The 13,167-nt window shown below is 25.5% G+C and overlaps 1 protein-coding gene across 3 annotated transcripts in view; it reads left to right on the top strand.

Annotated features, from left to right (window-relative positions):
- LOC126902564 (uncharacterized) overlaps nucleotides 1–13,167 on the top strand; it is a 160,051-nt gene that overhangs the window by 78,867 nt on the left and 68,017 nt on the right. For all 3 annotated transcript variants that reach the window (XM_050679955.1, XM_050679956.1, XM_050679958.1), the window contains one exon: nucleotides 4,967–5,240. In XM_050679955.1, the coding sequence (XP_050535912.1) occupies nucleotides 4,967–5,240 (274 nt within the window). The remainder of the gene's footprint in view (nucleotides 1–4,966; nucleotides 5,241–13,167) is intronic.

The following is a 13,167-nucleotide window of genomic DNA, read 5'->3' as shown; positions in this document are numbered from 1 at the left end:
CAGTATTTCCGAAATACTTTCAAAAGTTAAATTAAAAAAGTTAATTTTTTGTAAAAGGTTGTCATTTAAATCCCCCCTGTGGGCAGGTAAAGGGTCAGATTAAAAAAAAATATTTACCAAATGATAGGTAAATCCTAATGTATCTAAAAAAACAAAAATTGTTTTTATTCATCTATTTTTCAAAAAGTTATGGTAGTTTTGAATAAAAAAATTGAAAAAATGTCGAAAATTACTGATTTTTATATTTGTAATTTTTTTGGAGATTTCTTTTGAGAACGAGAGAAATTTTTTCAATTTTTGAGGATAATTCCTTCGACAAGATACGATTTATGGTCTTTTGACGTATCGTTGAAAGAAATTGGTTCAGTGAAAATTGAGAACAAGTAAATAACAGACAAAAAAAAAAAGGCATATAGTAATATAATACCTTCTCAGCTTCACTTCGAAGCTAATATTACTGTTCTAATGAAAAAATCTTATTTACCAATTTAAAAAAAGCGATATTTTACTTCAATCAACTTTTACCGTAAAAATTCAGTTTTTTTTGAAACTGTAAAGGAACTCATATAGATGTTACATTTTTCAATTTATCATTTATATCATTATATAGAATGTGTCTCAATATGCTCTGTAGGATGTTATTATTTTAGGAGTATAAAAATGTACTTTATAATAAAATAAATTATGAGTGTAGCATATTGAAAATTGTATTTGTGTTTAAAAAAAAAAATAATAATAAATACTAATGTTAACTAGTATTTTAATTTCTAAAAACTAAAATATTTTTTGTCTAGTTTTATATATTAAACAATATTAATGTCACCAAAAATTGACAGTTTTACCAAATTTGTATTGTTTAAATATTTAAATGCTTACATTAGAGTTTGTTGTTAAAAATTGTTTTAAGTTAGATGAAGGTTTTAATTCTTATATAACTTAAAAGGAATTAAAATGTGATACTATATTTAAGTATTAACACATGTTTATGCATAATCTTAAATTTATTTAGTAAATAATTTATAGTGTTCAAAAATTTTAATTTGATATTTTTAGATTAATTAAAAATTATTTCTTAATATTTTAACCAATGTCTTATAAAATAATGACGACAGCTTATTATTTGTAAAGTAAGGGACATTGAAAGTACATTTAACAAATTTCATGATTTATATACTAAAAAATGTTTGAAAATGACACGGCCCGCGTAATATAACTTGTAAATAAAAATAAATTAAAGATTATTTCTATTAAGTATTGCAAAATGTATTTTATATATGACTAAAAATTAATATAAAAGTTCATGCTTTTATTTTAAGTATGAAAAAAGTGCAAATCATGTCAATTACTCAAATTAAAAAAAAATTGTTTTTACAATTTTAGCTACTAAAAATTTAATAATTTGGTTTGTATTTTTTAAAAAATTATTTATTTTTGAGAATGTGTACTAGATATCATTCAAAAATAATAAATGCATATAAAACGAAAACTTCAAAGGATAATTGAATGCCTTTTTATTCGATAGCAATATGAGTGTTCAATGATAAGTTTTTAGTTCGCCACATTTGAAAGTATTGTGTTGTTGTTATTATTAAACGTTTGAACCTTTACAATTGATGTGTTATGCTTAATAAAACAACAATATAATATTGTGTACTTATAGTTTTTACGCCTACTTGGTAACACTAATAATAATAATTACTTTTATACTTTTCTATGTACAACTACTCTAAGTAAAAAAAAATTCAGCCTACACAGTGTTTACTAGAATATTGTTATGACTTAGTGTTGTATTTTTCGTTAAGGAATAACACTTCTTCCTATTTTATGGAGTTGAAACAAAAAATTAACCACTGTCTATCAGCAATAAAACAAATACGTGAAAATGCTTTATATTGTGGTTTTTTATTTATGATCCTACTCAATGATATATTTAAAACACTAATTGAATATATTGTACAATAAATAATCAGTTTATGATGAATTTAAAACCAATTAATTATTAAATAAACCGTTCAGAAATTAAAAAATTCACTTTGTTTTCTAAGCATATAGTAAAAAATCAGAAGATGGGTGGATGTTATTTGTTTTGAAGCGATTTTTGAAATTATATTACTTATGGAGAAGAAAGTTGAAGTGCATGAGTTAGAAACATAGTATGACCTTAAGCAATTTAGCATTGTCAATATTGACTCATGTTCTTTAACAGTTAAATAACACCCTCTATTCTTTTTTTTATAGCAAATATTTGTTTATGTCTATGTCAGAAGACTTAATGTGGTCACTAAGTATATTTTTTGTATTATTTTACTACTTGAGAAATAATTAAACTAAAAAAACCCAGCACTGTTGGGACGTGGCATAGTTGGAACCAGTATAGATTTAATATGACAGTGATTTTAATCACTATCATAAGAAACGCTTCGATGCAAATCTGTAAATAGTAATTAATTCTAAGAAATTGGTAGATAATTACTAAAGCAACATCAACTTTTATTTCCTTAATTATATCCAGATTAGTAATTTTTTTAATTATATATTATATAATATTTATAATTAATTGTTTTCAAATTATTATTTATTTTTAATATGTTAAAAGTAATAATTTTTAACCTACTTTCTTTTGTCCATTAAAATGAAAGTTTATAATAAAAAAAAAAGAATTTATTACCATAACTTTTAGATCAATTTGCAAGTTTGAATTTGACATTATTAAATAGAAAAAATGGTATTGTTAAAATTAATATGCAGTCAGAAAATTTTATAATTACTATGTACAGCAAATTTTTTATTTCATCTTTTGTTAAATTCAGGTGAAACTAAAAATCATTTTTTTTTTAAGATTTATAATTTGTATAACAACATGTTACGAAAAGATTTGGAATATTATAGACTGGTAGTAGCACACACAAATAGAGTAAAAAAATTTTATAAATTTCAAAGTAAAATTATAAAATATCAAATATAATTTTAAAAAAAATGCAAAATATTAATTGCCACAGCGGATTCGAACTTCTTACCCTAAGCGTAAAAGACACAAGTGTTACCGATTCGGCAACTTTTCGTCGCTTTCGTCGCATGATAAAATTAGCAATATAAGCTAATTTAAATTTATAAGTTACCTTTTTCGACTTTAAAAAAGCAAAAAAAAATTAAATAAGTATAATTTCTCATGTCTTATAAACTTTATTCTATGTCAATTAAATTATATAATATTCATGAAAGTCAGTGTATTCTCCTTATAAGATATTTTAAAATATAATAAAATACAAAATCCAAAATTTTAACACAAAAATAGCATATTTTTGAATACGGTAGCTAATTTTACCAAGAAGAAAATTTATATTTCGAATTTTTTTTTCATAGTAAAGTATATAATATAAGCTTTAATTTAAGTTTAAATAAAAGTGTGAATATTTCAGGAACATTTTCAAAAATTCAATTGAAAAAGTTCTACTTTTTATACGTATGTTTCAAGTTCTAAACCCCTTCTGTATAATGGGAAATGGTCCAATTTAAAAAATAGTGTGTCAAATGAAAGAAGTAAACATAAAGTAGTTATGAAAAATAAATTGTATTGATCCATAAATTTTTCATAAAGTTATAGTAATTTAAATTTGAAAATATAAAATCGAAAATTTTAACACCGAAATTGCATATTTTTAAACTATAGTTCCTATTTGGGCATAGTTGATAATTCGTTGAATTAAATTTTTTTTTTCATTTTATAGTACATGACATGAACTTTAATTTTATATATGTTTAAAGGACGCAGTGTTTCCAGAACATTTTCAAAAGTTAAGTTGAAAAAGTTTAGTTTTGTAAAAAATTTGCTATTTTAAATTCCCCTCCTGTGAGCAGGTTTAGTTTAGATTAAAAAAAAAATGATATCATATGAAAGGAAAATATCTAAGGATTAAATATAAAATACCTTCTCAGCTTCGCATCGAAGCTAAAAAAAATTATGTTGATTTGATCAAAAGTTATGGTAGTTTTAAGAAAAAAATGTCAAAAATTACTGATTTATAAAATTGTAGTTTTTTTGGTGAACGAGGGAAATTTTTTTCAATTTTTGAGGATAATGACTTTAGCCGAAGCTAAATTAAATTGTTTATCAGTATGAATATATATATATATATATATATTTAAATACACGATTATCTATAAACGAAAGCCATGCATCAAAATATAGTCTTATTATGTGACACGGTACCTTGTCATATGTCAACAACTTAAAGGAATTGTAAATATCAATAAAATCAAAATATTTGTACTGGAACTCTATGGAAAAATAATCTTTTTGAGTTATCTTGAACAAAGAACCCTTTTTTGAGTTCTGGTTATGGGAGGCAACGTTGTGTTCTGATACAGCCCTTGATTAATTTCAGACTGAATCATATGATAGCGTAAATTATAGAGGTGACGTGGGCCCCTGAAATATTGTCATGTGGCAATTTCAAGGGAGTTTACATTAATGTCGGCTGAACATAATATTGCGTTCGACGTTTTTTTTTCGCTTAATTAAATAACACCTTAAGTTTAATAAATATGCAATTGAATATTTATTGTGTGGCTTTAAACTTTGCGGTTATCACTGTAAGAAAGTGGGAAATTTACACCGTTCATTTTTTTTTTATAAATAACTAAATAAGAAAAAAACCACTAATGTAAAAGTTGTAATTCAAGTTTCGCTTGAAAAAAAATTGTAAAGCTAATAGATATTTTATAGTACAAACATATATTGTATCAGAAATTCAATATTTTATTTTATAGATCCTTACAGTCCTTTATTGCGTATGTGAATTAACAACAAAAATTCTATTTTCATGATTTATACTTATCGATATAAATAAAATAAGAAAATTTTATTACTAAATGGAACAGATATCTGTACCATTTAATAATAAAAAAGTCTTGCTATTTTATTATTTTTACTCGCTCAGTTTCTATAAATATTTTTTTTTTACAGAAAAATGTATCCAGCACATGATGAACACTCTCAGTACCATATGACTTACGAGACACTTAAGCCAATGCTGATGTCAGATTCTAAAGTTTTAAGTTACAATAAAAAATCTGAAACTGTGTCGCCACCTATTGGTGATGAAATTAATTTAGGAAACAACAACAAAACTGCCACCCTCAACAGTAGTACGACCCCTAACATTTGTATTGAAAGTGGTCGAATTGAATTCGTCAAGCCACCGTTAGATTGCAGAGAAGAAAAACAAGATTATTTAAAGGTAAGTGGGACAGAGAGCACCTATAGAATGTAAAATGTACTGCGTCTTATTATTTTAACACAAATGTATTAACAATCTTTATAAAAATACTTTTACAAAAGAATCACTATTTGATAATACACTAGTAAATTAATAAAATTTAAATATTAAAAGCAAGTTCATTAAAAATAATAAAAAAATGTTTAATGTTAAATTTTAAATTAAAATATTGTATGATTAATTAAAACCGCCTTTTATGGCCTTACTACCTATTACCTTACACTTCATCGTCTCCACAAAATAAACGGATACAGAAATAGATTAATAGATATTATGCTAATTACCAATATTCCTACTTTTCAATTAAATTTCATTTTTTTCCTTTTTTTCTTTTTAACTTTTCACTGATAGGTTTATAATTGATATAGAGAATGAAAAAGTCAATTACTGTTTTATTACTTGACTTTGTCATTTATTAAATAAATATTTCGCTATGGTAGTAATACTCTAAACAAAATATTTTTTTTATTACTTCCTATTAAAATTATTACTATTATTTTAATTGACGTTTATACATTCGAGTGGTACGAGGGGTAAGTGTCTTAGCAAAAATGACATGATCCGATCAAAGTTATTTTAAGTGCAAATGTTTTAACACGCTGAACGAAAAATATATTGTAAGCAAGACGATATGATTCTCAGTGTAATATAATACAAATATATCTAATTATATGGCTTTAAATGACAATTTCACAATCAGTCAACTAACTTTTCCATTGAAATTCTTGGTTTTCAATTCTCATAGTCGTTTTTATAACATTATTTGACAGATACGTATATATATATATCTAACTTACCAGAAGCAGTAATGGATTAACGCTTTTCCCGTTTTCCATCGAAGTTTTAACCAAGCTCGTGGATTTAAAACTTAAACAGGCTTACGTCTAACAGAATGAATCCCATAAGTAATTTCTGTTAGCTGATGATATATGCAAATGTCAGTACTTTTGAAGTTAAATCTATTAGTACGGCACATAAAATAGGCAATTCTAATGCGCTTACGTTGAGAAATCCAAGATATAACATTAACATCAAAAGTTGAAAAGTTAAGTCTATATGTGATATAATATGAACTGACAATTATAATAGTAAATACTCATCTATTAATGATTTTTTAATTAAAAAAGACTAAGTAGCCGTGTTAAAGGCAAAATAATGTATTTAAAAAACTATCATTTAATTATAATTTGCAATAAATATAATGATAAAACCTATATTTTCAGTACTTGGGCACAACTTTCAAGTTATTTTAATTTATCATTTTATGCATAAAGTCATTATACTATTTGTAGTGTTGGACAATTTTTCAATCTCGTTTTTCAATCTAAAAAACATTTTTTATTGAGGTCATTTTAAGTGTTTCCAATTCAATTAAATGATTGAATGTATTCAAATTTAATCATCATCAATAAATTTTTTATACCACACTCATCTTGATTTAATGAGAAAAAAAATAAAAAATTATAGAATTGATTTTTATACCGATGGCATCATAAGCCCTCGATTTATTAAACAGGAAAAAACCATTAATGAGTGTTTTGCTAACACGTAGCTGTTATTGCTTTATTTATTGCTTTAAATAGTCCATACGAGCTATAATAAATATCATTCGAATTATTTATTGAAGTATATTTCTATGAATTATTGTTACTAATAAAACGTTTAGTGAAACGATAAAGATAACCTTATAGCGAATTATTTTTAGATTGATAAATCGATATTATGAAAAATCATAACTTTACAATGTAAAGGTTCTAACGCACATTTTTTGATTATCAATTATCTGTTAGTTATAAGCTAAGGAATGAGTATATGACAAATTATTGTCTTATGAAATTGAGAATGAATGAAAAGGTTATATGCTAAAATATTTTCAATCTGATATATAAATGATATATTATATTATTTAGGACTTTCTTATTTTAGTTTGATTAGATACAATTTTAAAATGGATTAATATCAATATTATGTAATTCAACTATTAATATTAAATATAAATTTAAAAAATAGTTGCATAAATAATGATAATTAATAATGTAATAATACCAATTCTTATCAAAAAATTATAAAATACCGTTCTGTGGGAATACCATTTAGTCAAAGTTAAGAAATTTTAATTTAACCATAGTTTATTCGGTTTTAGTACTTTGAATTTTTTCATTCTCTGTTACTCACAAATCAACTATTATTTTTTAAATATTTTTAGTATAATAAAAAGAGTTGATTTAATAAAATAAATCGCCTTTCGACATTAAGAAATTTAATGGTCGTAGTCTAAAATTAAAATACATTTTGGATTTTTAGTCTATTTTTCATAAGGAAATATATTAATATTGTAACTCTAGAGTTTTATTTATTGAAATTGAGGTTAATTGACTCATTGTGATTCATAAAAAAAAAGTTTTTTAAAAATATTGTGGTAGAACCTTTTCATTCTCAACTAACAAAATCGCATAAATACTTTTTTAGAATTTATAATATACTAAATGCAAATTTGAAGCGTATGATACATGTAAGTTATAAGTATAATTTTTAACCTATTATATTTTTACATACATATAAAAAAATATGATACATTCAGTTTTAAGTCTAATTTAGGCTCAAAAACGATATTATTTTATAGACTCAAATAATTATGTTGAGTTCAGAAATATTATATTCAATAGTTGTTTAAGAATTGTGTCGAGATTTATTGTAATGTTTGTCTTTCTAACAATAAAACTGATTATATTATTGAATAAAACCACTCTTAGATCTCGTATTTTGCAGTTTTAACATTTATACGCTCTATGACCGTTTTATGGCACCAGACGCTCATATATTCTGTGTGGAGGGTTGTTGGCGTCACATATATTATATAACACAATGCTCTTCTCCGAGATAGTTATTATTTCTAGTATCTTAAGTTAAATCTATCGGTTATTTATGAAATCATAACCTAATTTTGTTACATACTTTTAGTAATTGTGGTAAAAAAATGTTTAATTCTACAGGAGAAAAATCTGAAATAGTAATTTTAGTAGTATACAATTTTCGAGTGATATTAATTTTGAAAATTTTAACATCGTCAAAAAAGATTTTAAGAAATATGCTTTGTCGTAAAAGCATCGTTCATTAAATCATATATTAAAACAAATTTTGATCATGAAAATCGTCCCCACTTTTAATTTAATTCATAATTTTGTGTATATTGCATAAAATACAAAAGAAATTAATTTATTTTTCGAAGTAAGTATTTCTTCAAAGAGATCATCTAAATTCTGATTCTAACGGTTTGTATGAAATAATTTTCTCAAGATTTAATAATAATATTCTACCAGAATAATGGAATTCGTCGCTTTATGTTTTCGTCGAGATAGAAAATAAGAACTCAATTTGAATTATGAATAATAGTACTAAGTAGTTTTAATCGTCTTAAACTGATACTCTTTCACAAAGTGAAGAAAAGCGTTCAATGAATAATTGAAAACGTGCGTATCATCGCATCACGTTCAAGTAAATATGAAATGTTTCTAAAATTCGACTAAGACTATGAAAAATTAATCTAATACAAGCGTTGTATTAAACGTGGCCAATGATACACAATATTGCATTTGAAACCCAAATAATCATCACACGTTTGTATCGTAAAATCGGTGTACGGCACCCTGGTGAATACACACGGCCTAAATAAAACGCCAAATAAACATGTTACTTTTCACTTTTAGAAGACTATTGCGTAGATATTGGTACAAAGATCGACAGCTATTTTAAAAATAATATATTTGCACGACCTTTTTTCCGTTTTTTCATTCTATAATATTGCCCATTTCTCTAAAAACTCTCAAAAAAGGTCAACACTTTTATAAAGAAAATGTTCATGAGTAGTGAAATACAAGTTAAACTGAATATATTTGCTTGTTTAAATGTATAAAATATATACAGGTTGTTCAGTAAGTTGGGAAACAGGTAAATTGTTATAAACAATGAGAACAATAGAAACTTGTTTCCTAACTTACTGAACACCCTGTATATTATTATGATGAAAAAAATACAGAAAACAAGTAAGTTGATCGTGGAAAAATAACCAACATTATTATTTTTGTTCTTAACTTTCAATCATATTAAGATTTAACATTATGAATAATAGATGTTTGTAGATTAGGCTCTTCGTTTAATTGCTTTGCAGGGTGATAAACGAAATGTAAACTACCGAAAGGGACTGCGGGTCTTGGCGTAATAAAATGATTACTTTAAATTCGTCTCACGTACCTGTTTCATGTGTTTTAATTAACAACGGAATCCGTATTTACTCGTTTAAAATCGTCGACTTAAATGTTATTTGATTTTAAATGAAACAATTTCCCTACTTGACACTAGAAAATTATTTTTAATTTCAAAAAATCGTAATCTTAATCATTTTATCTAAATATCTTTGAATCTGAGTTCGTGGTATTTTTTCGAAAAGTGTTTGAATAATACAAATTAGTTAATAGAAATTTGATGTTATATTGTTCACAAAAAAAAAAAAAAATCATTAAAACAAGTTTATATAGTAGGTTTAGCGCTCTCAGTAAATGTTTGTTGATTAATGTTATTTATTTTTTATAATCTAATCACGTTTATCGAAACGACAAAACAAATTAAATTTACCCAACTTTTTTAAGTGGTTTTTTTTTTCGAAAAAAAAAAATAATAATTATTTGCTTCTTATTGGCGAGTGTGCATTCTCCGAAACCCTTCATCAGTTCTACAGGATGCCAACCACGTCACACGTTCTATAAGAGGATAAAGAAAGTCCCTTAGGACCTTTGCGTACGAACATTTGGGCTGTAATGCAAAATCGCATATACCGGATTTAACCGGTAGTGAGTGTTTTTGTACGGGGGTGTGTAGACTGCTTTGGATTGTCGAGGCATAATCCTTTTATATATATGACGAGCAAAGTCGACTGTGCATATTAGGTTTAGTCATTCCATAAGATTACTTAGCGTTTTAGACAACTGCTATGTCTTTTATAGTTTATAATGATACCGTGGTTTGATAGTAGCAGATAGGGTCGTCTTTTGTTTGATATTATCAACCAAGTAAACTAAGTATCTAATTAGCTTAAATTAATGTTAAAGATAAGTTCAACGTTTTCAAGTTAAATGAAAATTATTGTATTTTATTTGTGGCGTAAAAGAACAAAATGTTTATTAAAAATAAAGAATTAACTAAAATGTATGAAAACTTCATTTTACAATTTTTTTATATTCACAATAGCTTAAGCTAAATTAAAATGAACGTTAAGGTCGTTAAACGTTGACTCAACTCTTTTTAACAAATCCTCAAAAAACATTATTAGTTAAAATTTAATGTTAATTATGATATCTCAAACTATTTAATTATCTGAAATATTATTTTTATTGACAGACTTGTAATTTTAAAACAACCTAAATGTATTGAAGTAATTATAATAATTATACTGTCGTAATACAAAACAAACGACAAATGGAATGGCGAGGATAAGTAAGGTATGCGAAGATGATGATGATGATGAGATGATGTATCTGAAGAATGTGACTGAGTACGGGTAAAGACGAAGTGTAAGACATTAGTACTCTAAAAGTAGAGAATGAAAGTAGGTAAGTGTAAAGATTGTCAAAAGGAATGAACAAATTCTAGACTTGATAAAGTAAGTCGGGAAACGACAATCGAGTACTGAGATTGATAAATGACACAAAACATATGACTGCGTACTGGAATAGACTAATCACAATGGCTAGGTCCTTTGGGTTTAAATAGCATTAAATTGTTTGCTAATTTCTCAATAATTATTTTTTTATTGTCAATTCATCAGTCACTAGTAGCAGATGCGCGATTTGTGTTTTATATTGTAATATTTTTACAATAATAGTAACGTGACATTATTACAATACAATATATACAGGGTGTTCAGTAAGTCAGGAAACGGGTTTCTATTGTTCTCATTGTTATAAACAATTTGTTTATAACAATGAGAACAATAGAAACCCGTTTCCTGACTTACTGAACACCCTGTATATATTGTATTGTAATAATGTCACGNTAAATTATTAGCTTCTAATTGTTAAATTACTATATTAAAATGAGTTTAACGAGTTTTCAGATAATTGTCATTTAAATCGCTTCATGACTACTTTATGATATGTCTTTAAATTAAAGTGACAAAAATCCTAATAGAGTCAACCCCCACGTTGTCGAACCCTTTCAGAGAAAGATTCCATAAAAGTTGTAAAAGTCATTTTGAGATTTTTATTTTCATTTGAATAACTGTGTTATGCATCAGTAATTCTAATGCAGTATATTAATCAGAGTAAGTTATAGGCTAGTTGCTTGCAATCCCTGTACATATATATATTATTGAATACTGTACAAATTTATTTGGTTATTGTTTATTGAACTGTAATTTAAATATCTGGACAGGGAACATACCCTTTTTGTTGTTACGCATTATTCATAGAACTACACTACATTGGTCAGTTAAACTGAGATTGGATTTGATAATTTATAAATGTATAAATACATCTAGTACAATACTTTGTTTTGATAAAAGTTACTAGAGATTACAGTACAAATAATATATTATTGTGTACGTGCACGCTATGTACAATTGTTAAATATAAAAAAGAAACCCTTAAATATGCGTTGGAAAATTACTGTAAGTTATGTTTGCTCAGAAAATGACGTCTTTAAAGAAATAATGGTGGCCAAAGGCGGTTGAAATAAAAAAATAAGTATAAATCCAACAATACATTTATATGAACGTATATACACACAAGTGGCTTTAAGATCTTCCATCTTTTCGGCGATTTTCTTTATTACTCAGACTTTCCCTACTTACCTACTCACCACACTTTAAGCGTGGGGAAAAATGACTTCCGAACGGACTTGAATAACAAATAATAAAAAATAGGGAAACTGATGAAAAAAGAACGAAATAATATTGAGCTACAAAGATTCTCGTCATCGTTTGCATTACTTCCAGATTTCTTGACTAATGTAGTTTAAGTTACCAACAATATTCGAGTATGTGATGTTCACTTTAAGACTTGGGACAGTAACCAATATTTTTATTCAATTTATTCGTTATTTATAGTGTAATTTCATGAAAATACATAAAATATATTTGATGAAAATATGTGGTCTTATATTCTCAATTTTTATAACAAAAATCTCCTATTATAGTACTTATAAAAATATAAAGGTGGCGTTAAATGGAATTTCTTAATTTTAATGGTTACATGAAACTTTTTTATGTCCGATAAATGAAAGAGGGTGACTTTAATGTATTATATAAACAATTTCCCGAATAACAAAGAATTGAATTACAATGAATATGTATTATGTATTTTGCTCTCATGTGTTGATGTGTCACAAAGGTGTATAATAACATTAACAATTAGCTCGTGTTTTGATCGTTTGTTATGCTCCCCGATGATCCATTGCATCAGGGTAAAAAAATTCAATAAGAGGGTCTAGAAATTGGATTAGTGATGCTGTCAATCACACTCTGTCTACATACTCACCCTACAAATGCATAAATGTAGACACTATGAAAGAGTATCTAGACAAAGTTTTTTGTTCCGACTTTTGATATTCGATTATTATAATGAATCATTAAGGGTAACTACAGAGATTCATTTTGGTAAATGTATGTTTTTTATTACATATTCAATTCACAAGTAATTCTAAATAATGAAAGTAATTTTTTTTTTTATCCAATTATTTAGGTCATCATACATATTTTTAATCATTTATATTAATCAATAAAATTTTCCTTTTTTGTGTCACACAAAATGTAATATAATATTTACTACAGCTAATTGTAATGAAAACATTTTATTTGACAAGGAGAGTTTTATAGTTTTTATTGGTGGAAATATTT

This window comes from Daktulosphaira vitifoliae, unplaced genomic scaffold (assembly GCF_025091365.1).
Source record: "Daktulosphaira vitifoliae isolate Bord-2020 unplaced genomic scaffold, ASM2509136v1 Scaffold_3, whole genome shotgun sequence".
NCBI lineage: Eukaryota > Metazoa > Arthropoda > Insecta > Hemiptera > Phylloxeridae > Daktulosphaira > Daktulosphaira vitifoliae.
Note: the sequence above shows the minus strand (reverse complement) of the source record. Positions and strands in the feature narration are given on the sequence as shown.